General features: G+C 40.0%; 1 protein-coding gene across 1 annotated transcript in view; it reads right to left on the reverse strand.

Moving 5' to 3' along the window:
* Positions 1-2,706: 2,706 nt before the first annotated feature.
* The window catches only part of col21a1 (collagen, type XXI, alpha 1), a 213,423-nt gene continuing 189,882 nt past the window's right edge, over positions 2,707-26,247 (reverse strand). The window contains exons 27-29 of the mRNA XM_063068745.1: positions 19,343-19,552; positions 17,828-17,905; positions 2,707-3,794 (exon numbers count right to left, since the gene is read on the reverse strand). Of these exons, the coding sequence (XP_062924815.1) occupies positions 3,610-3,794; positions 17,828-17,905; positions 19,343-19,552 (473 nt within the window). The 3' untranslated portion in view covers positions 2,707-3,609. The remainder of the gene's footprint in view (positions 3,795-17,827; positions 17,906-19,342; positions 19,553-26,247) is intronic.

Raw genomic sequence — 26,247 nt, forward strand, 5'->3', positions numbered from 1 at the left:
GAGGAACACTACTAGTCACTGGCAGCCAACCAGAAAAAGGCCCCTTTATTCCCTCTCGCTGCTAGCCTGTTAGCCATTCCTCTATCCATGCCATTATCTTTCCTGCAACGTCATAGGATTTTATCTTGTTAAGCAGCCTCATTTATGGCACCTTATCAAATGCTTTCTGAATATCCAAGTAAATTACATTCACTGCCTCTCCTTTGTCCACCCTGCTTGTTACTTCCTTGAAGGACTCTGATTTGTCAGGCAAGATTTCCCTTTACCGGAACCATCCTGACTTTGACTTATTTTATCATTAGTCTCCAAGTACCCAGAAACCTCATCCTTAATGATAGACTCCAACACTTTCCCAACCACTGAGGTTAGGTTAACAGGCTTACAATTTTCTTTCTTTTGCCTTCCTTCCTCCTTAAAGAGTGGAGTGCCAGGATCAAGTGATTCTTGAAAGATCATGACCTATGCATCCATTACCTCTTCAGAAACCTCTCTCAGGACTTTGTGACTTAGTTCATGTGGTTCAGGTGACTTATTCACCTTAAGATCTTTGAGTTTGCCTAGCTCATTTCCCTTTGTAATAGCAGTGGCACTCACTCCTGTTCCCTGACACTCACAGACCTCTGGTATACTGCTAGTTAGATTAGATTAGATTATGAGGACACTCAGTCCTCGTTTATTGTCATTTAGTAATGCATGCATTAAGAAATGATACAATGTTCCTCCAGTATGATATCACAGAAACACAAGACAGACCAAGACTAAAACTGACAAAACCACATAATTATAACATAGAGTTACAACAGTGCAAAGCAATACCGTAATTTGATAAAGAGCAGACCATGGGCATGGTAAAATAAAGTCTCAAAGTCCTGATAGCCTCATCATCTCACACAGACGGTAGAAGGGAGAAACTCTCCCCGTCATGAACCTCCAAGCGCCGCAAACTTGCTGATGCAGCACCCTGGAAGCACCCGACCACAGCTGACTCTGAGTATGTCCAAAAACTTCGAGCTTCCGACACCGAGCACCATCTCTGCCGAGCGCTTCGACCCCGCCCTGGCTGCTGAGCAACAAGCAAAGCCAAGGATTCGGGGCCTTCCCCTCCGGAGATTCTGGATCACACAGTAGCAGCGGCAGCGAGAAAGGCATTTCAGAAGTTTCACCAGATGTTCCTCCGTGCTCTCATGTCTGCCTCCATCAAATCAGAATTGTGCACGGCACCCTACTTGACAGTTAACAGATATTCATCACCGGAGTGGCCACTGCGTGCTGCGTTGCGCCGCTGCCTTCTCCTCTCCTCTTGGATGAAAGACGAACGTCTGCCAAAACAAATCATCTACTCCCAGCTTAAAGAAGGCAAACGTAAAAGAGGTGGACAACAGAAGAGATTCAAAGACATCTTAAAAGCCAACATGAAGAAACGTAACATCGACATCAGTAATTGGGAAACCAATACCCAGGACAGGAAACTCTGGCAAGCCATCATCCCAGAAGGAACAGGAACTTTTGAAGCCAACAGATGTGCAGAATTAGAAGAGAAGAAAATGGAAAGAGAGGCAGTAACAACCAAAGCCTGATCTACCATCTAGAAGTACCTGTCCTGAATGCGGAAGAACTTTCAAAGCCAAGCTTGGGCTCATAAGCCACTTGAGAGCCCATAAATAGATCAACAGAAGAAAGGCCATCATCCTCGACCTCGAGGGATAGCTCGACGACCAGTGTCTTCCACTGTGACTTCCACATGGTGGAGCGCTTGGATGTAGCGGCCACTCCAGTCCAATCACAGTACGTCTTTTTTTTATGATCGCAAGTCACTGCTGGATACTCACAACATCAAATACTGCAGGACTATCTGATCACCAGTTGCTTGATAGTGATTGAGCATAACATTGTGTTGTTGCCTGGAATTGCTGCTTACTGTTGTGCTGAGAAGGTGTGCAGTCCAACAAACAGAGTGAGTGATTATCTTGGACGTTTTTACTGGGATCGCAAGACCCTTTTGGACATTGGTAACTTAGAATACTGTAAGTCTGTTCACTGGTCCATTGGCAAGACTGATAGTGGAGGAACTGTGTTGCTTCAGTTGAGGCAAAGATTAGGCCCATGCCATGGAGTTACCAGTTGCAGCTGACCAGGAGAGGAGATGCTGTTGCAGTGTGGGAGAGCCACCGTGTGCTGGTATCCATACTGGGTTGGGGACAGGCCCTTCCTGTTGGTGTTGCCTTCCAGTATTTGCTTGATGGAAAAACAAGCTTGACTAGGGCAACGTATGATAAATCTACTGTTATGCCACTCAAGGACATGGACTATATTACTTTTGCTTTGTGATTGTATGTTTTTCTGAAATTATGACCATATGTGCTATTTGTGCTGTGCGCTGTTGGCAATGTGTTTTGTTGGAATGTTCCAATGTTGGAATGCTGCTTTGTTTGGCAATATTCATATATAATTGAATGATAATTAAACTTTAACTTGTATCTCTATCAATTTCCCACTAGCCTAGAAAACCATTGAGCTACATTTAACCACTGCATTGAAAACACCCCTAAACCATGTTTTCAGGGCAACTAATGATGAGCAATAAATGCAGATTTTACCACAGGAATATGAACAAAAACACAGTTATGGTTTTACTGATGCTTGCTTTTTATTTTCAGAATTATTTTAAAGCAAGGATGCAGTAATATCTAGGTCATATTATGAACATTGACAATGAAAATATTGTACAAAATATCAATTCATGCAAGTTGAATTTTGATAGTCTTGATGCTTCCAAATTCATTTTATAAAGAGACAGATCTTGAATTGAACATAGTTTAATTTCCAAACTATATTAACAATGAATTATTAACCTATAGCCAGTGAGAACTGCTACAGAAATGTATGATAGGTAGGCATATTTTAAGATAAATAAGTCTTAATTTATTTAAATTATAGACTAATATTTACTGTTCAGAAATCAAGCTATGATGTAAAAGAAAACCAGTACTGTACATACTGTACAATATTTTAATAAAGCATGGTTGGCTAACAAGTACTTATGAACTAGTTTTCTCTTTTGGCTTTAAAATTAACGATATACTGCAATGGGAACAGTTTCATTAAAATAAGAGAACATGTCTTTGGAAAATTACATTTTGAGTACATTTTTTTGGAACATCTTTACAATTTTTGACATCATAAAGGAGGTGGCCATATCAGATGCAACTTGCCCTAATATAAAAAGTAGCACATTGCATTGAGGAATTGACAATGATTTTATCAAAAGTATCGTAACTGCTAACAAACTAATGCATGCCAACAAAGCTCGATAATGTATGCTACAATTTCTGACTTCTCCATCTCTGACATTGCATTGAACAACAAAATACAAATAATGTAAATGAAACAGAAGACTAACAACATATAAGTAGTTAATGATTTCTTGTATGCTGTTGATACTCTTGTCATTTTGGCAACAGTATGAAAAGATGATTGATAACATATAGTTTCTGGTGTAAATCTTCCTGAGACTACTTTTCAGACATTTCAATGATACATACAATTTTGAGTAAGATCAATTATAAACTTACTCCAAATTAGTTTGTTCTACTAGATGTCAGTAAAGCTTCAATAGTTTGGTCCTTTTCTGAATGGATCTCTTCCAAATGCTCGATAACATAGAAATGGCTGGCACGTTCCAGGAGGACCAGGAGGTCCAGATCTGCCTATTTTTCCAGGAGCTCCATCTTTTCCAGGTGAACCTGGTATTCCTGGGTAGCCTTCTTTACTTATTCCTGGCAAGCCTATAGGCCCTGAATAGAAAGATAATTCAAGACAATTACGATATAATTTTTGTTCCTATGTTTTCATTCTTGGATTTACATTGTTAAAATATAATGGTAAAGAAATGGTCTGAACACAATCTTGCTGTTTGTGAAAGCTTTTCATGCAAAAACTGATTGCCAGATTTCGTACATTAAATGCATTTCAAAAGTATTTAACTGGCTTTGGAAAGAATCAGAATTGTGAAAAGCTCAGTATAAATGCAAGTCTTTTTTCTCTTTTTTGATAAATATATAATTATATTAAATAGTGAATTTAATAATGGGAAATTATGGTTATTAATGGGGTTATTAATCTGGAATTATAAAGATTGGATTGATAATAAAATAACCAAACTGTGTTATAAACCTAATGGGTTTATTAGCATCCTTAACCAGTATAGTCCATACAGGACCCATAAGAATAGTTTATTCTTCACTACCCTCTCAAATGGCCTATGATCAACAACAATATTGACTGCAATATTGCTTTGGATTTGACTGTCCAACCATTGAGTGGGAGCTAGAGAAAAGAGCTACGTTTTCACTTAGGTTTGCACTCAAGATTGAAAAGGCAGCACATCGCAGCAGTTTTTCAGATTTGGTTGTGTTTAATCAGTGAGCAAAATTTATTAGAAAGGGTGAATAAAAATAAGACAATGGCAAGCGGAGCAGCCATCGTTGTGAGTAGACCAGTGTTAGAGTGGGGAGGCTTTGGCTCATCAGGCTTCAGAGAAGTAGGTATCTAGTAAGTTGCTTTTTCTTTATTCTTCATTCTTCATCTGTTTGGGCATAGTTAGTGCAGTGAAAATGGCTCCAGCGGAAGTGTTTTGTTCTGAGTGTGAGATGTGGGAATTCTGGGAGACATCCAGCCTCCCAGATAACCACATCTGCACCAGATGCATTGAACTACAACTCCTCAGAAAAGGAACTGGAGCTGCAGCTCAATGACCTTTGGCTCATTTGGGACACTGAGGAATTGACAGACAGGAGTTACAGGGAGGTAGTCACCCCTAGGTAGCAGGAGGCAGGTAACTGAGTGACTGTCAGGAGAAAAAAGGGAAATGGGCAGCCAGTGCAGAGTACCTTGTGGCTGTTCCCCTCAATAATAAGTTTATTACTTTGGATACTGTTGAGGGGGATGACCGGGTCTCCTGCACTGAAGCTGGTGCTGTGGCTCAGAAGAGAACAGAGGTGAAGAAGACTGTAGTAGTGATAGGAGATTTCATAGACAGAGGAATAGAGACTAGGTTCTGTGGGTGTGATAGAGACACTCGGATGCTATGTTGCCTCCCAGGTGCCATGGTCAAGAATGTTTCAGATTGGGTCCTTGGCATTCTAAAGGGGGACAGGGGGCAGCCAGAAGTCTTGGTACGTATTGGCATCATTGACATAGGTAGGAAAGGTAAGGAGGTCCTGAAGAGAGATTTTAGGGATGTAGGTAGAAAGCTGAAAAACAGGACCTCCAGGGAGGTAATCTCTGGATTGCTGCCTGTGCCATGCACGTGAGGGCAAGAATTGTATGATTTGGCAGATGAATGTGTGGCTGAGGATCTGGTGCAGGAGGCAGGGTTTCAGAATTATGGACCACCACGTTCCTTTGTGGGGAAGGCATGACCTATACAAAAGGGACGGGTTATACCTGAACCCGAGGGGGACCAATATCCTTGTGGGCAGGTTTGCTAAAGCTGTTCGTGAGGGTTTAAGTTAACTTGGCAGGAGATGGGAATCAGAGTGATAGGGCTGAGGATGAGGTAGTTGGTTACAAACAGAGGCAGTCTGTAGTGAGACTGCTAGTAAGGAGAGGCTAAAGATAGGGCAAAATTGCAGTCAACAGGATGAGTTGCAAAGTAAAAGGTGGACAAAATTGATAAAGGTAAATACAGCACTGACGGTGTTATATTTAAATGCACGCAGTATAAGGAATAAGGTAGGTGAACTTGTAGCACAGTTACAGAATGACATTGTGGGCATCACTGAATTATGGCTGAAAGAAGATTATAGATGGGGGCTTAATGTCCAAGTATATAGATTGTATCAAAAGGACAGGCAGGTAGGTAGGCAGAGAGGGATGGGTGGCTATTGGTAAAGGCGGATAATAGTGCTGAAGATGAGGTAGCTGGTTTACAAACAAAGGTAATGTGCAGTGAGGAGAGGCTGTTGATAGGGCAAAATTGCAGTCAGGAAGAGCTGCAATGTTGAAGTTGGATAAAATCAAAAAGGGTGAATACAGGACTGAAGGTGTTATATTTGGATGCATGCAGCATATGGAATAAGGTAGATTAACTTGCAGCACAGTTGCAAGTTGGCAGGTATGATGTTGTAGGCATCACTGAATCATGGCTGAAAGAAGATTATAGCTGGGAGCTTAATTGGGGAGAGTTTAAACTAGGATTGCTGGGGGGTGGGAACCAAACTGAAGATATGGAGGAAGAGGCAGTTGGCTCACAAATAGAGAAAGCTTGGAGACAGTGCGAGAGGGAGGATAGGCAGGTGGTAGAGAAGGGACGCGCTCAGACTGATGGTTTGAGATGTGTCTATTTTAATGCAAGGAGTATTATGAACAAAGCCAATAAGCTTAGAGCGTGGATCAGTACTTGGAGCTATGATGTTGTGGCCATTACTGAGACTTGGATGGTTCAGGGGCAGGAATGGTTACTTTGAGTGCCAGGCTTTAGACGTTTCAGAAAGGACAGGAAGGGAGGCAAAAGAGGTGGGGCGTGGCACTGTTGATCAGAGATAGTGTCACAACTGCAGAAAAGGAGGAAGTCATGGACGGATTGTCTACGGAGTCTCTGTGGTGGAAGTTAGGAACAGGAAGGGGTCAACAACTCTATTGAATGTTTTTTATAGACCACCCAATAGTAACAGGGACATTGAGGAGCAGACAGGGAGACAGATTCTGGAAAGGTGTAATAATAACAGGGCTGTCGTGGTGGGAGATTTTAATTTCCCAAATATCAATTGGTATGTCTCTAGAGCAAGGGGTTTAGATGGGGTGGAGTTCGTTAGGTGTGTTCAAGAAGGTTTCTTGACATAATATGTAGGTAAGCCTACAAGAGGAGAGGCTGTACTTGATCTGTTATTGGGAAATGAACCTGGACAGGTGAGAGAGCATTTTGGAGATAGTGATCACAATTCTATCTCCTTTACCATAGCATTGGAGAGGGATGGGAACAGACAAGTTAGGAAAGCGTTTAGTTGGAGTAAGGGGAGTTATGAGGCTATCAGACAAGAATTTGGAAGCATAAATTGGGAATAGATGTCATCAGGGAAATGTACGGAAGAAATGTGGCAAATGTTCAGGGTTATTTGCGTGGAGATCTGCATAGGTACATTCCAATGAGACGGAAAAGATGGTAGGTTACAGGAACCGTGGTGTACAAAGGCTGTTGTAAATCTAGTCAAGAAGAAAAGAAGAGCTTACAAAAGGTTCAAAAAGCTTGTAATGATAGAGATCTAGAAGATCATAAGGCTAGCAGGAAGGAGCTTAAGAATGAAATTAGGAGAGCCAGAAGGGGCCATGAAAAGGCCTTGGCAGAAAGGATGAAGGAAAACCCCAAGGCATTCTACAAGTATGTGAAGAGCAAGAAGATAAGACGTGAAAGAATAGGACCAATCAAGTGTGACAGTGGAAAAGTGTGTATGGAACTGGAGGAGATAGCTGAGGTACTTAATGAGTACTTCAGTATTCACTACGGAAAAGGATCTTGGCGATTGTAGGGATGACTTACAGCGGACTGTAAAGCTTGAGCATGTAGATATTAAGAAAGAGGTTGTGCTGGAGCTTTTGGAAAGCAGCAAGTTGGATAGGTCACCGAGACCGGACAAGATGTACCCTAGGGTACTGTGGGAGGGGAGGGAGGAAATTGCTGAGCCTCTGGCAATGATCTTTGCATCATCAATGGGGACAGGAGAGGTTCCGGAGGATTGGAGGGTTGCAGATGTTGTTCCATTATTCAAGGAAGGGAGTAGAGATAGCCCAGGAAATTGTAGACCAGCAAGTCTTACTTCAGTGGCTGGTAAGTTGATGGAGAAGATCCTGAGGGGCAGGATTTATGAAAATTTGGAGAGGCATAATATGATTAGGAATAGTCAGCATGGCTTTGTGAAAAGCAGGTCGTGCCTTACGAGCCTGATTGAATTTTTTGAGGATGTAACTAAACACATTGATGAAGGTAGACCAGTAGATGTAGTATATATGGATTTCAGCAAGGCATTTAACAAGGTACCCCATGCAAGGCTTATTGAGAAAGTAAGGAGGCATGGGATCCAAGGGGACATTACTTTGTGGGTTCAGAACTGGCTTGCCCATGGAAGGCAAAGAGTGGTTGTAGATGAGTCATATTCTGCATGGAGGCCAGTCACCAGTGGTGTGCCTCAGGGATCTGTTCTGAGACCCCTACTCTGTGATTTTTATAAATGACCTGGATGAGGAAGTGGGTTAGTAAATTTGCTGATGACACAAAGGTTGGAAGTGTTGTGGATAGTGTGGAGGCTGTCAGAGGTTACAGTGGGACATTGATAGGATGCAAAACTGGGCTGAGAAGTGGCAGATGGAGCTCAAACCAGATAAGTGTGAGGTGGTTCATTTTGGTAGGTCAAATATGATGGCAGAATATAGCATTAATAGTAAGACTCTTGGCAGTGTGGGGGATCAGAGGGATCTTGGGGTCTGAGTCCATAGGACACTCAAAGCAGCTGTGCAGGTTGACTCTGTGGTTAAGAAAGCATAGGTGGATTGGCCTTCATCAATTGTGGGAATGACTTTAGGAGCTGAGAGGTAATGTTGCAGCTATATAGGACCCTGGACAGACCCTACTTGGAGTACTGTGCTCAATTCTGGTCACCTCACTATAGGAAGGATGTGAAAACCATAGAAAGGGTGCAGAGGAGATTTACAAGGATGTTTCCTGGATTGGGAAGCATGCCTTATGAGAATAGATTGAGTGAACTCGGCCTTTTCTCCTTGGAGCGACGGAGGATGAGAGGTGACCTGATAAAGGTGTATAAGATGATGAGAGGCATTGATCGTGTGGATAGTCAGAGGCTTTTTCCCAGGGCTGAAGTGGCCAGCACGAAAAGGCACAGTTTTAAGGTGCTTGGAATTAGATACAAAGATGATGTCAAGGGTAAGTTCTTTATGCAAAGAGTGGTGAGTGCGTGGAATGGGCTGCCGGCAGCGGTGGTGGAGGCAGATACGATAGGGTTTTTTAAGAGACTTCTAGGTAGGTATATGGAGCTCAGAAAAATGGAGGGCTATGGGTAAGCCTAGGTAATTTCTAGGGTAAGGACATGTTCGGTACAGCTTTGTGGGCTGAAAGGCCTGTATTGTGCTGTAGGTTTTCTATGTTTCTATGTTAATGTCCAAGAATACACATTGTATCAAAAGACAGCAAGACAAAGGGAGTGGTGTTGCTCTGTTAGTAAAAGTGAAATCAAATCATTGGAAAGATGTGACATAAGGTCGAAGATGTTGAATCATTGTGGATAAAGCTAAGGAGTTGCAAGGGTAAAAAGACCCTGATGGGAGTTATATACAGACTCCCAAACAGTAGTAAGGATTTGCCCGAAAAATTAAAGTGGGTGATAGCAAATGCATGCCCAAAGGGCATTGTTACTATAGTCATGGAGGACTTCAATATGCAATTGTGAAAATCGGGTTGGTCAGGAGGGGCAATTTCTAGAGTGTCTACGAGATGGCTTTTTAGAGCAGCTTGTGGTTGAGCCCACCAGGGAATCAGCTATTCTGGATTGGGTGTTGTGCAATGAACCAGAATTGATTAGAGAGCTTAAGGTAAAAGAACACTTAGGGGAAAGTGATTATAATATGATTGAATTCACCTTGAAATTTGAGAAGGAGAAGCTAAAGTCAGATGTATCAGTATTACAGTGGAGTAAAGGGAATGACAGAGGCATGAGAGAAGAGTTGGCCAGAATTGATTGGAAAAGAACACTGGCAGGGATGATGGCAGAGCAGCAATGGCTGGAATTTCTGTTAGCAATTCGGAAGGCACAGTAGATATACATCTGAAATAGGAAGAAGTATTCTAAAGGAAAGATGACACCAGAGTGGCTAATGAGAGAAGTCAAAGCCAACATAAAAGCAAAGAAAGAGCATATAATAGAGCAAAAATAAATTGGAAGTTAGAGGATTGGGAAGCTTTTAAAAACCAACAGAAGGCAACTAAAAAAGTCATTAAGGTAAAGATGGAATATGAAAGTAAGCGAGCCAATAATATTGAAGAGGATACCAAATGTTTCTTCAGATACATAAAGTGTAAAAGAGAGACGAGAGTGGATATCAGAAGGCTGGAAAATGATGCTGGAGAGGTAGTAATGGAAGACAACAAAATGTCAGACAAACTGAATAAATATTTTGCATCAGTCTTCACTGTGGAAGTATGGTGGAAGTTCTAGGTGCCAGGGGTCATGAAGTGTGTGAAGTTACCATAGCTAGGAAGAAGGATCTTGAGAAACTGAAAGTATGAAGCAGATAAGTCACCTGGATCAGATAGCGTACACCCCAGGGTTCTGAAAGAGGGGGCTGGATGCATTAGTAATGATCTTTCAGGAATCACTAGATTCTGGAATGGTTTGAGATGACTGGAAAATTACATATGTCATTCCACTCTTCAAGAAGGGGAGAGGCAGAAGAAAGGAAACTATAGGCCAGTTAGTCTGACCTCAGTAGTTGGGAAGATGTTGGAGACGATTATTGAGCATGATGTTTCAGGGTACTTGGAAGCACATGATAAAACAGGCCATAATAGTCAGCATGGTTTCCTCAAGGGGATATCTTATAAGAAATAACAAGCAGGACAGACAAAGGAGAATCAGTTAATGTTGTGTGCTTGGATTTTCAGAAGACCTTCGACAAGATGCCACACATGAGGCTGCTGAAAAAGCTGCAAGCCCATGGTATAACAGGGAAGATTCTAGAATGGATAAAGCAGTGGCTGATTGGCAGGACGCAAAGAGTGGGAATAAAGGGAGCCTTTTCTGGTTGGCTCCTGGTGACAGAGTCTTTTTTATCTTATAGGTCAATAATTTGGATGATAGAATTGAAGGCTTTGTTGCAGTTTGCAGACAATATGAAGATAGCTGGAGTGGCAGGTAATTTTGAAGGAAGTAGAGAGGCTGCAGAAGGATTTAGACAGATTAGGAGAATGGGCAAAGAAATGGCAGACAGAATACAGTGTTGGGAAGTGTATGGTCATGCACTTTGGTAGAGAAATGAAAGGGTAGACTATTTTCTAAATGGAGAGAAAATACAAAAACCTGAGGCAGAAAGGGACTTGGGAGTTCTTGTGCAGGATTCGCTAAAGGTTAATTTGCAGGTTGAGGAAGACAAATGTAATGTTAGAATTCATTTCAAGGGGACTAGAATATAAAAGCAAAGGTATTGTTGAGGCTTTATAAAACACTCATAAGGCCTCACCTGGAGTATTTTGAGGAGTTTTGGGCCCTTTATCTTGGAAAAGATGCACTGAGACTGAAGAGTGTTCAAAGGAGGTTCAAGAAAATTATTCCAGGATTGAATAGCTTGTTATATGGAGAAAGTTTGAGGGCTCTGGGCCTGTATTCACTAGGATTCTGAAAAGTAAGGGGCAACCACATTGAAACCTATTGCATTGTGAAAGGCCTTGATAGAGTGGATGTGAAGAGGATGTCTCCTATGGTGGGAGAGTCTAAGACCAGAGGACACAGCCTCAGAATAGAGGGGTATCCTTTTATAATGGAAAGGAGGAGGAATTTCTTTAGCTAGGGAGTGGTGAATCTATGGAATTCTTTGCCACAGGCAGCTGTGTAGGCCAAGTGTTTATGTATATTTAAGGCAGAGGTTGATAGATTCTTGACTGGTCAGAGCATGAAGGGATACAGGGAGAAGGCAGGAGATTGAGGTTGAGAGGAAAATTTGATCAGTCATGATGAAATGGCAGAGAGGATTCAATGAGCTCAATGGCCCTACTCTGCTCCTGTATCTTATGGTCTTATATCCTAAAGAAGTATTCTAAAGGCAGGATGGTGCAACCGTGGCTGTCAAGAGAAGTGAAGCCACAATAAAAGCCTAAGAGAAGGTATATAATAGAGCAAAAATTAGTGCAAAGTTAGAGGATTGGGAAGGTTTTAAAAACCAACAAAGTGTAAAAGAGAGGCGAGAATTGGTATTGGACCACTGGAAAATGATGCTGGAGAGGTGGTAATGGGGCCCAAGGAAATGGCGGACAAACTGATTAAGTATTTTGCGTCAGTCATCACAGTGAAAAACACTAGCAGTATGTTAGAAGTCAGGGGGCAGAATTGTGTGAGTTGCCATTACTAGGGAGAAGGTTCTTGGGAAACTAAATGGTCTGAAGGTAGCTAAGTCACATGGACAAAATGACCTACACCTCAGGGTTCTGAAAAAGGTGGCTGAAGAGAATGTTGAGGCATTAGTAATAATCTTTCAAGAATCAATTGATCCTGGCATGGTTCTGGAGGACTGGAAAATTGCAAATGTCACTCCACTCCTTTCGAGAAGGGAAGGAGGCAGAAGAAAGGAAACTATAGGATAGTTAGTCTAACCTCAGTCATTGAGAAGATGTTGGAGTTGATTATTAAGGATGAAGTCTCAGGGTACTTGGAGGCACATGATAAAATAGGCTGTAGTCAGCATGGTTTCCTTGAGGGAAAATATTGCCTCACAGATCTGTTGGAAAACCTTGAAAAGTAACAAGCAAGATAGACAAAGGAAAATCAGTTGGTATTGTTCACTCGGATTTTCAGAAGGCCTTTGACAAGGTGCCAGACATGAGACTGCTTTACAATGTAAGAGCCAATGGTATTATATGAAAGATACTAGAATAGATAAAACATTGGCTGATTGACAGGAGGGAAAATTGGGAATAAAGGGAGCCTTTTCTGATTGGCTGCCGGTGATTAGTGCTGCACCACAGGGATCTGTGTTGGGACCATTACTTTCTATGTTATATGTCAGTGATTTGGATGACAGAATTGATGGCTTTGTGGCCAAGTTTGCAGATGATATGAGATAGATGGAGGAGTAGGTAGCCTTGTGGAAGTGGAGAGGCTATAGAAGGACATAGTCAGATTGGGAGAATGGGCAAAGAAATGGCACACGGAGTACAGTGTTGGGAAGTGTATAGTTATGCACTTTGATAGAATAAATAGAAGTATAGACTTTTTTCTAGCGGGGGAGAAAATTCTAACATCTGAGATGTAAAGGGACTTCAGAATCCTCATGCAGGACTCCCTAAAGGGAGGACTAGAATATAAAAGCAAAAATGTAATTTTGAGGTTTTATAAAACACTCACTTGGAGTATTGTGAGCAGTTTTGGGCCCCTTATCTAAGAAAGGATGTGCTAACATTGGAGAGGATGCAAAGGAGGTTAATAAAAATGAATTCTGGCATTGAAAGGCTTATCATATGAGAAGCGTTTAATGGCTCTGGGATTCTACTCACTGGAATTCAGTAGAATGAGGGATGACCTAATTGAAACCTATCGAATGTTGAAAGGCCTCGATAGAGTGAATGTGAAGAAGACGTTTCCTATGGTGGAGTGCTTAAGACCAGAGGACACAGCTTCAGAATAGAGGGACATTCATTTAGATCGAAGATGAAGAGTTTCTTTAGCCAGAGAGTGGTGAATCTGTGGAATTTGTTGCCACAGGTAGCTATGGAGGACAAGTCATTGGGTATATTTAAGGCAGAGGTTGATATATTCTTGATCAGTCAGGGCATGAAGAGATATGGGGAGATGAGAGGGAAATGGATCAGCCATGATGAAATGGTGCAGCAGACTAGATATGCAAATGGAATAATTATGCTCCTTTATCTTAAAGTCTTACAGTTATTCCATAATTCGCAATGCAGAAAGCTTTTAGCATAGTTTGAAGGTGCCTGGAAGTAGGTACAAGGGAGACGTCAGAGGTAATTTTCCCACACAGAGTCTGGTGGGTGCGTGAATGCACTTTCAGCAAAGGTGGTACAGGTGGATACAATAGAGTCTTTTAAGAGACTCTTAGATAGGTCCATGGAGCTTAGGAAAATAGAAGGCTATGCGGTAGGAAAATTGTAGGCAGCTTCTAGAGTAGGTTACATAGTCGGCACAACATTGTGGGCTGAAGGGCCTGTAATATGGTGTAGGTTTTCTATGTTCTGTGTTCTTCCCACAAAATCAAGAGCAGTGATAACAATTATCACCAAAATACATTTTCCTTCTTTCAGCTCATCCTGTACAACAGAAATGAAAATTTGGGAAGATGGACTGTTTTCCGTTGTCCTCGTGCAAACTGGAAATAGTGCAAATTGCTTACTTTATTTTTTTTATTATTTTGTCTCTTTTACAAATAGTTTGGGTCTGATTTCTGATATTATCTTGATTTTGCTTTTATATACAGCACTTTCCTTTGCATGAGAATTTTATTTTCTCTGCTGTCATAACGAAATACAAATAAGTCAAGAAAGATCACAAGAACATTTTTACTGCTGAAAAATAAAGAAATCTGGAGATCTTGACCATTAAAATTCTCAAGTGGGTAATGTAACCAAATGGAGAAAGCCTATACAACTGTAATGTTATTTATGCACTAGGCATGTTTGATTAAAGGGAAAAAAATTATTTATCCCTGAATGTGAGAAACATCAGCTGGAGGAAAAGTCCCGCATAAATTGAATTCACCTTGTTAATTATCTTGTTGCAGTGACAAATGTGTCAGAATTTCTGACATCCAACTGTACAATCTATATATAGTAGATTTATTATCTCACTCAGTGAAAATTTAGTCGCAATTTAAATTGACAATCTCTGTACAAAGATTTGGGACACTCATTCTGCACAATTAAAATTTGTCAATTTAAGCCAGAGTCCATAATGTACTGTATATCTAGATTTCCTGTTTTTGGTCTATATTCTTAAAAAATTTCCCAAGAAATTTTGTCAGTTTGTCTTCCTAATATTAAAAAATTTTTTTAGTACAATTTTAATATCAATTGAAATCTGTGTAAAAATAATTTGATGAGCAGAAGTGTAAAAGGAAGAAGTTATATGAATAGTTAAACAACAACTGCAGAGTTTTGCTTCAGTTTCATTATACTATGATTTTAAGCTCAAAAAATGTGCCTGTTCAATTCAAAGCAGATTTAATCTTTTATCTGGGCACATTTCAACCTTTTGAATTTAACACTGTTTAACAATTTTTGTTATTTTTTATTTCTGATTTCCAACATACATTCTTATAATATCAGGCAATTATTTTGCATTTTCAGCTCTTCCAAACTTATTTTTTAATCCCTCTCACCACTTTTTCATGTTGCATTGTCACCCATTGCTACTTGATTTCTCTAGCCTTCCATCCTCTTACAGACTTGCCCTTTTGTTCTCCTCTTTCTTCATCACAATATAGGCAATCCTGCATTTTGTTGGGGCTGTGTACCTAGAATACTATCCATAAGACCATTAAACCAAATGACATAGGAGTAGAATTAGGCTATTTGGTCTATCGAGTTTACTCTGCCATTCTCTCATAGCTAAGTTGTTATCCTTCTAATCTCCATTCTCCTATTTTCTCCCCGAAAATGTTGACACCCTTACTATTTAGAAATTTAAAAATACCTAATGGCTTGGCCTCCACAGCCTTCTGTGTCAAAGGATTCCAAAGATTCACCATCCTCTGGTTAAAGAAATTCCTCCTCATCTCTGTTCTAAATGGATGCCCCTCTATTCCAAGCCCTCTCTGGTCCTAGATGTCCTCACTAGATAGATAGATACTTCATAGATCCCAAAGGAAATTACAGTGTCACAGTAGCATTACAAGTGCACAGATATAAATATTAGAAGAAAAGTAGAAAGAATAAAAAATAAGTTACCACAAACAGTTTAACAGGAGGGGGCATCACTTCCCCGTCTATAGATTGACTCATTTTAAAGCCTGATGGCTGAGGGTGGGAATGACGTCATACAGCACTCTTTGGAGCAGCACAGTTGTCTTAGTCTATTACTAAAAGTGCTACTCTGCTCAGCCAAGGTGGCATGCAGAGGGTGAGGAACATTGTCCAGAATTACCAGGATATTCCATAGGGTCCTTTGTTCTACCACAGCCTCCAGTGTGTCTAGTTTTACTCCTATAACAGAGCCAGCCTTTCTAATCAGTTTATTAAGCCTGTTGGCATCACTCGTGTTGATGCTATTACCCCAGCACACGACTGCATAGAAGATTGTACTGGCGACAACAGACTGGTAGAACATGTGAAGGAGAGGCCCGCATACTCTAAAGGACTTCAGTTTCCTCAGGAAGTAGTGGTGACTTAAGCCCTTCTTGTACACAGCCTCTGTGTTGGTGCTCGACTCAAGTCTGTCATCCAGAAACATCCTCTCAATACCCACTCCATCTAGACCTCTCAATATTTGATAGGTTTCATTGAGATCCCCCACATTCTTCTAAACTCTAGTGGGTACAGGTCCAGAGTTATCAAATACTCCTCATTCCTTAACCTTTTCATTCCAACACATCAGGTTCACAATAGTCTAAGTGTGGTCTGTCAAATGCCTTATAGAGCCTCAGCATTGCATCCTTGAAGCCCCTTTTCCCACTGAATTTTATGCTAAAAGAGGAGATGTGCCCCTATGGGATGTTCATTCTCCAACACTTTTATTGACTCACCTCTACTAGTTAACAGTTGAGACCAACATTGGTTTTCGGGGACAGACAAGATCCATACAAAAGAAGCAACAAATTTCACTATATACAGAGGGGCAATAAGACTTGGATATGATTTTATCGTAACAGTTAGGTTGACAGTAACATCTGAGTCCTTCCTTTGCTACACCCTCTCCAGTCCGAGGACATCTGGACCCACATCTCAGAATGCAGTACTGCCACATTCTTCATCTGCAAGGAACTTCCTCAAATGTGCAAGGAAAGGGAATATCAAGGAAATGGATGGGATTTGTGGATCATGAAAAAGTGTTGTGAAAGGAATTTAGAGGAATAATGGGTTATGGTGAAGGTGGCAGTGGAGTAGAGGTTGCAGGATTATCTTAAAGAACTTGCCATGGCTACTGTAGCTTCTCACACTGCAACCACCAAAGAAAATGCCTCACAGATGAAGAGTGTAGCAGCATAGCACTCTGAATGCCTGTTCATGCCATACATAAATCTTGTAACTCCACAGTATTGAGAGACTAAAAGCAAAAACTGATGAAATATGTTGTTTTTCCCCACATTTTGCATTCATTTTCCCCACATTAATTTCACAAGAGCAAATTTTAATCTGTACCTCAAATTTTTGGGTACTGTTTTGTGAATTCCATAAGGAAGAGTTTCCATTGCGTGAATGTCCATAATGCGAGATTGCCTGTAATTAGACTTTGTTTATAATTCGTTGAGTCTGCTAGTTTCTGTTTGTAATTCAATTTTTGATGATAGCTTCACTGTCCATGATAGGAATTAAGAAGATCTTTCTGGGGCATGGTTGATACTTTGATTAAAGCCAGCCACTTGCAGAACTCTCACACTTTGTGCTTTTCTCATGGTCACTTTCAGCAGTAAGTGCAATGATCAAGTATCCAAAAGCAAAATAATGAAGATACTGAAATTTTGGAATAAAAATTGAAATGGTGGAAATAAGCATCAGGATAAAGCATTTGTGGTGAAATAAAGAGTTAATGTTTTACCTTGGTGATTTTTAATCACGATTAATAATTAGGTACACTGGTTAGTATTTGAGGCTCTAAGTACCCAGGTACTGCTTAGTATAATTTTGAGGGACTGTTTCAAATTCAGGACTGTGTTATAAACATAATGGCATTTTGATTAAAAAAAAAACTGGTAACTTATCAGCGAAATTCAATAAAATCCAAAAGTAAGTAGTGGCCATTACATTTTATGAGTCATAGAGTAATATTTCATTCTTCTAATAGAGAAGTTAGCATTAATTTTTGTCTTGCTTTTTTACCTGTCATGGTGATCTATTTTTTGAAAAATTGCAATGAATTATACCATTAATATAGTACAGTACCTGGCATTCCTGGTAGACCTTGGTGTCCAGGATCTCCGACGCCTCTCTCACCTTTCTCACCTTTCTGACCAGGGGGTCCTGAAATCAGCAATTGTTGACAACATCAGAACTGATGACGTACTGTAAGTGGAGAAAACTTAAGATGTAGCTCCTAATACCACCCCTGAAACAAAATTACTTTATCATCTCAAATAAAGTAATGAATATTACAATTAAAAAATGAAAGTTATGGATAATCATAGAATTTCCAAAGCACACAAATAGGCAAATTCATGCCATGTCCTACAAGAGCAATTCTATTTAGTTTCTCTTTGTTTCACCTCTTTACCCTCCAACTTGCTTTTTCTCAACTATTAAACCAACTTTATTTTGAATAGTGTGATTGATTCTTTTTGGTATTGTGTCAGATTTTAACTACTCTTGGTATAGGTATAAACATTTTTTAGTGACTGTATGTTTTACTGCTAATGTAATTACATGTGCTATATTTGCCCTGTGCTGTGTGTGACTGTTGGTACTGTGTTTTGCACCTTGGCCCCGAAGAGAAGCCATTTTGTTTGATTGTATTCATGTGTATGGTTGAATGATAATTAAACTTGAACTAGCTGCAAAGGCCTGCACCCTCTGCTTCTCCTTGAACCTATAATACCTAAAGTACTTAGTCATTGGAAGTAGCTTTTTTCTGTTATCCTTTCTAAATTAGTCCTGAGTTTGTGCATTGTTATCAACTGCCCTTTGTTCCAAGGAGAACAATCACAGCTTTTCCAGTCTAGCTATACAGTTGAAATCCTTAATCTTGGAAAACATTCTGAGCTACGTTTTTATGCGTCCTTTCAATTGTATGATAACCAGAATGTTTGCATGTTGTTTTCATTTATGAAGCCCAGGAATCTACTTTGTCCGTGAAGTGCTCTTTCAACATGCACTGCACTCTCAAAGATTTTCATATGTGGCAGACAGCTGCAGGGAGCATGTGTTCAGTATTTAGCCAGAATTACAGGCTTCCGAATGACTAAATACTATAGGTACTATAGGTTCAAGGACAGGGTATGAAAGGTTACATTTACTTGCCTTTCAAATTCTAACTGAAAATATAAAATCTAGCCCATATGCAAAACTTAGCCCAGAATCATATGTAACAATCCTGTTGGTCAATGACAGATAACCAAAGAAGTATCTATCATTGACTAAGAGCTGCAAGGCTTTCCTCTTGCAGCCCTTCACAATATCCTCAAATATTCAGCCACTTAGCTGCACTGTTAGTTAGCTAGCTCAGCCTATAGGAGCAGAATGTTCCCACAATCAGAGGCGTATTGCCACTTGTTATATAACTCATCAGACTTCATTTGATTTAATTTAATTAGAATTTGCCTCTGTCTGAAGAAATAGAAGCAACCTTGAAATACTACATTGGGAGTTACTTTGTCAAATGTGTCTCAAAGAAACCTAAAAGTAACACCTGTGTATAATGAGCTGCATATTAAAAGAAATGAAACACAGTTTTTTCAGTCTTACCCATGAATCCTTGGATTCCTGGAGGGCCTGGTAAACCTGAAGAACCTGGTTGACCTTGTTTACCATCTAAACCTGGGAAACCACTGGGACCTTGAAGTCCTGGTAATCCTGGTGGGCCTGCTGGACCTGGAGGGCCAGATGATCCCTTGCATTGCTGGCAGTACCAGAAGTTTTGATTTCTTTGGTTTTGCAAAAATGAAGGTAGTTGAGCTGATATAATTTAAAAATAGAATGCATGGCAATGAAAAATCATGTATTAAATCAAACAAAAATACTCAAAGTGGAGTTCATTCATCAGGGCAGGCAGCGGTCAAATACTATCAAGTGCGTTCCTGAGCTCACAGAAAGAAATTATACAACTGACCAGCACACATAAGAGGGTAGACTACAATTCTATTGATGTGTACTTGTTTTGTGAAAGCACAATTTGTTATTAAAGTACAGGACTGAGGGTTGTCTTTTTCTCTATGTGCATGAGTGATAGACTTTAATATTCTTACAGTAGGATTACTGCAGTATGTGTTGTAATATTAAACACCAGAAATTAATTTAGTAGCTAATCTGAAATAACCAGTAATTCCAATGAGTTTCTTGGAAATTAATTACTGATTCTTAAGGCATCAACCTGAAAACTTAAGTCAATTTCTGTCTCCACTGACACTACCTGACTTAAGTATTTTCAGTATTCCTATTTTATATCATGCTTATAGTATCTTCAGTAGTTTGGTTCTGAATATTTGAGAATTGACAATGGATAAAACACATTAATTGATTGACAGCCACTGAGTGCCACTCCTCAAGTATTTTCTGTGACATTTTCCTGTTGGCGAAAAAGCACAAGAAGACTGCAACGTCAAGATTATTTGCTAATTGTGGCATGTGTTGTAAATGCCACAATAAGATGCTAGAAACAAACGTTTTCTATCATGGTTCTTTGCCAATTAACAAAAGAAAAAAAAGGTTATTTGGCGAGCTCCATAAACTAAATAGATTGAATGCAATAATTCTTGTCTCAAACTTTAAAAGCAATTGATCTGCCAGAAGTGTAGGCCTTCATTAAAAGTACAGCATAATAATTTTGCCTGGTTTATCTACTGGCTTTCCATAAATTAATTTTCACAATTGCACTAGTTATGACATAATGAGTTATGGCATCAGGCTATAATATATAGTAGTCAGGCTACTTGTTTTAGGATTCCAGAGTGGGCAGCTTACACGTTTAACAGAGCATTGGGCAGTGGCAGAAAATGGGATCAATACATGATTATATCAGAACATAAACTTTGAAGAAGATGTAAGTGATCACTTATTCATCGACCATGTAGAAAACTGTCCTATCATGGGTTTATACATGGTTTACTTTTGAGAGGTAAACTTGCATCATTTTCTTACTTATTCACCCATGGATGTGGACTTTGCTGGTGATATTGGCATTTATGGTTCATCTATAATTAATCCTGAACTGAAGAAGTAGTTAAGAATTGTTCAGTTAGGTGGGTCTTTCATAAGAGGAAGGCATAACCAAGTAAGCTTGGCAGATTTCCTTCTCCAAAAGGCATTACTGATTAAGATTTTTACAAATTAAAATGTGGTAATTTCAGTTATTATGGCTATCATTTTCTTAAATTCCAGATATTTAAAACTTAAACACTTGAAAGTAAATTTTGCTGTTTCCGAAAGTAATTCAAGAAAAGTTTCAGAGCATTTACTTACAGCACCACACATAAAACAACATCCTATGGCGTATTTTATGTACAGGTCAATAAAACGCTAGGATATGAAAAAATGTCCTATTTAACTTAAAAAGGTGGCTGGAGTCATCAGTTATATCAGAATCAGGTTTATTATCATCGGCATGTAACATGAAATTTGTTAACTTAGCAGCAACAGTTCAATGCAATACATAATATAGAACAGAAAATAAATAATCAATTACAGTATATGTATATTGAAAAAGTTTTAAAAAAGTGCAAAAAATAGAAATACTGCATATTTAAAATAAGTGAGGTAGTGTCTAAAGGTTCAATGTCCATTTAGGAATTGGATGGCTGAGGAGAAGAAGCTGTTCTTGAATTGCTGAGTGTGTGCCTTCAGGCTTCTGTAGCTCCAACCTGATGGTAACAGTGAGAAAAGGGCATGTCCTGGGTGCTGGAGGTCCTTAATAATAGGCGCTGCCTTTCTGAGACACCGCTCCATATAACCATATAACAATTACAGCATGGAAACAGGCCATCTCGGCCCTTCTAGTCCGTGCCGAACTCTTACTCTCACCTAGTCCCACCGACCTGCACTCAGCCCATAACCCTCCATTCCTTTCCTGTCCATATATCTATCCAATTTAACTTTAAATGACAACATCGAATCTGCCTCAACCCACTTCTGCTGGAAGCTCGTTCCACACACCTATTCTCTGAGTAAAGAAGTTCCCCCTCATGTTACCCCTAAACTTTTGCCCTTTAACTCTCAACTCATGTCCTCTGGATTGAATCTCCCACACTCTCAATGGAAAAAGCCTATCCACGTCAACTCTATCAATCCCCCTCATAATTTTAAATACCTCTATCAAGTTCCCCCCTCAACCTTCTACGCTCCAAAGAATAAAGACCCAACTTGTTCAACCTTTCTCTGTAACTTAGGTGATGAAACCCAGGTAACATTCTAGTAAATCTTCTCTGTACTCTCTCAATTTTGTTGACATCTTTCCTATAATTTGGTGACCAGAATCGTACACAGTACTCCAAATTTGGCCTTACCAATGCCTCGTACAATTTCAACATTATATCCCAACTCCTATACTCAATGCTCTGATTTATAAAGGCCAGCATACCAAAAGCTTTCTTCACCACCCTATCCACATGAGATTCCACCTTCAGGGAACTATGCACCATTATTCCTAGATCCCTCTGTTCTACTGCATTCTTCAATGCCCTACCATTTACCATGTATGTCCTATTTTGATTAGTCCTACCAAAATGCAGCACCTCATATTTATCAGCATTAAACTCCATCTGCCATCTTTCAGCCCACTTTTCTACCTGGCCTATATCTCTCTGCAAGCTTTGATTTATAACAAACAGCTCCCTGAAGATGTCCTGGGTACTTTGTAGGCTAGTACCCAAGATGGAGATGACTAGATTTACAACCCTCTCCAGCTTCTTTCAGTCCTGTGCAGTAGCCCCCCCGCCCCCCCACCCCCATACCAGACAGTGATGCAGCCTGTCAGAATGCTGTCCGCAGTACAACAATAGAAGTTTTTGAGTGTATTTGTTGACATGCCAAATCTCTTCAAACTTCTAATGAAATATAGTCGCTGTCTTGCCTTCTTTGTAACTACATCGATATGTTGGGACCAGGTTAGATCTTCAGAGATCTTGACACCCAGGAACTTGAAACTGCTTACTCTCTCCATTTCTGATCCCTCTATGACAATTGGAATGTGTTCCTTCTTCTTACCCTTCTTGAAGTCCACAATCAGCTCTTTCGTCTTACTGACGTTGAATGCCAGGTTGTTGCTGCGGCACCACTCCACTAGTTGGCATATCTCACTCCTGTACACCCTCTCCTTACCACCTGAGATTCTACCAACACTGACTATATTGTCAGCAAATTTATAGATGATATTTGAGCTATGACTAGCCATATAGTCATGTGTATATAGAGAGTAGAGCAGTGGGCTAAGCACACACCCCTGAGGTGCGCCAGTGTTGATCGTCAGCGAGGAGGAGACGTTATCACCAATCTGCACAGATTGTGGTCTTCCGGTTAGGAAGTCAAGAATCCAATTGTAGAGGGAAGTACAGAGGCTCAGGTTCTGCAACTTCTCAATCAGGATTGTGGGAATGATGGTATTAAATGCTGAACTATCGTCGATGAACAGCATCCTAACATAGGTGTTTGTTTTATCCAGGTGGTCTAAAGCCGTGTGGAGAGCCCAATGAGATTGTATCTGCCATTGACATATTGTGGTGATAGGATATTGGATAACTGATAATGGATTCATCAGTAATGATTTTCCTAAAAATTCTGGAAACGATTTAATGGTTAGAATATTCCAAATATATTCGAGGGACAGAAAGAAAAAGCAGGAAACAACAGCATCAGCTGTCAATCAAATGCTGGTAACATACACATTTATAACATGAATAGGCACAGCCAAGGTGGTTTAAAGAAAAGAAAATCAGAAGCAGTTGCTTTCTTTCTGTAGCTATAACATCTTCAGATATCTGTAATCCTTTTAATATCAAATGCATTGATCCCTTAGACTCTTAACTGACACCTTGTTACTTGGTTGTAGACTTGCCTCTGACTTAGAAAATTTAGTTTCATGTTTTACAACCAATACTTAAGGGATAATCTAGGCTGACACTCAAGTGCTGTCTTGTTTTCTGGATATTAAGTTAAATAGTGAGCCTATCAGTTCTTTCAGTCAATGAAAAAGATTCCAGGTGTTTTTTGATTTCTCCTTTTTAAATTACATCTAGGTTTCCCTAATTTTACCTCAATTTTTGGATTCACACCAATCTCCAATAATACTTACAAAATTATTAGTTTTGTCACATGACAATCAAAACATCAAAACACAGCTGAAATGGGTCATTTGCATTAACAATCAACACAGTCAGAGGACGTGGTGTTGTGGATTTTGGAGAGACATAATGAGGCCAATGTGTGAACTCCAGGCACTTCTACAGTTTAGGCAGGAGATGGTTATTTTGTTGGGTGGTTCCCTTATTGCTACTTTTGCAGATCCTCTGCATTACACTCGCTGTAGGATCTTGAGTTTCTTAACACCTTCCTGAATGCTCCTTCTTTGCTTTGGGCCAGAGATTCCCAGAAGTCAGTAGAGGATGCATTGCATTTCTTCATGGGCACTTTGTCTTTCCAGCATACAGATCAAGTCAAAGTACATAGACCATTCTGTTGTACTCTCACTGCCATGAACAACATCTCCTCCTTCAACTGCAAGGGCCTTTCTCTATTACTAGTATGATTCAAATGTCTAATTTGAAAAATATTAGGAACAAGGGTGGTAAATTTAGAGCATAAGTCAGTGCACTGTGGCCATTATAGAGACTTGGCTGTCACGGGGGACAGAAATGTTTGCTGGAAGTTCCGGTGTTCAGATGTTTCAAAAGGGACAGAGAGGGAGATAAAAAAAAAGGTGGGGGAATGGTATTGCCAATCACGAATAATATTACAACTACAAATATCACAGAGGAGTCATGGAGGCATTGTCCACTCAGTCATTGTGGGTGGAAGTCAGAGACTGAAAGGGAGTAATCACTCTGTTGGGAGTATTCTATAGACCCCCAGTAGCAACAAAGACACTGAGGAGCAGATTTCAGAAAGGTGCATAAATAACAGCGTTGCTGTCATGGATGACTTCAAATTCCCTAATATTGATTGGCAACTCCTTAGTGTGAAAGGGTTAGGCACAAAAGAAAATGAATCTCGGGGTTGTACATGGTGACATATATGTACTTTGATAATAAATTTACTTTGAACTTATTAGGTATATCTAGGAAAAGATCATTGACTCAATATGTGGACAAGCCAACCAGAGGAGAGGCAATATAAGATCTAGTATTAGACAATGAACCTGGTCTTGTTGGATGAGCATTTTGGAGAAAGTGACCACAATTTCCTGACCTCAGCATAACCTTGGTTGGGGATAGGAGCAGATAGCATGGGAAAATATTTAATTGGGGGAGAGGAAATTATGATTCAATTAGGCAGGAACTTGGGAGCATAAATTGGGAACAGATGTACTCAAGGAAATGTACAATGGAAATGTGGAGGCTGTTTAGGAAGCACTTATATGGGATCTTGGATAGATTTGTCCCATTGAGACGTGGAGAGAATGGTAGGGTGAAGGAACCACGGTAGACAAGAGGTGAAACATCGAGTCAAGAGGGAGAAGGAGGCAAGGTATAGGAAGCAAGAATCAGACAGGGCTCTTGAGAGTTACAGGATAGCCAGGAAGGAGTTTAAGAAGGGACTTATGAGAGCTCGAGGGGCATGAGAAGACCTTGGCAAGTAGTAATAAGGAAAACCTCAAGGCATTTTACATGTATGTGAAGAACAAGAGAATGACTGAGGGTGGGACTGTTGCCAGGGCTGGTAGTAGAAACAGATACAATAGGGGCATTTAAGAGTCTCGTAAATAAGCACATGGATGAAAACAAAATGTAGGATTATGTTGTAGGGAAAGGTGAGGTTGATCTTGGAGCAGGATAAGAGGCTGGCACAATTAGTGGGCCAAAGGGCATATACAGTGCTGTACTATTCTATGTTTGATTATAATAACTTATTGAATGAAAAAAATCAAATCTCCCTTTGGGCTCTTTTTCCAATTAACCTAGAGTAAATTTCTGTCCTCTGGTCACTGACTCCTTCAGCAGTAGAAATATTTTCTTATATAGCATATAAAAACATTAACTTCTCTATTAAATCTCTCCCTTTATCTTCTCGGCTGGGAAGAAAGTAATCCCATTTATTATAATCTCTCTGCAGAACTGAAGTTCTTTTTCCATCTCATATTATTTGTTAATACCATCCTTTAATAGTGTACAACATTTAAAATACGTACCATATATACTGTCAAGTCGGATTTCTTTTTCTTCTTTGAACATGTGCAGCTTCCCCACTTGAAAGAGATTGAATGCGTCTACCCGAAGGTTTCTTAACTGGATTCCACTCAATGACCAAACAACTTTTCCGTTTTCCTCCTTTTATTTTTCGCAAGTGCAGCAGTTTGATAGTTCCATTAGTTCCATCAACCATTAGCCATTAGTCATTAGTCACTAGGTGAAAAAACTGGCTACCTCTCCGGACTTTGTAGACAGATTCGACCTGCACAGTCTCCGCTCCCTAATAGACCGTTATGTTTTCAAACCGGGCGATCC

This window comes from Mobula hypostoma, chromosome 2 (genome assembly GCF_963921235.1).
Source record: "Mobula hypostoma chromosome 2, sMobHyp1.1, whole genome shotgun sequence".
Classification (NCBI taxonomy): domain Eukaryota; kingdom Metazoa; phylum Chordata; class Chondrichthyes; order Myliobatiformes; family Myliobatidae; genus Mobula; species Mobula hypostoma.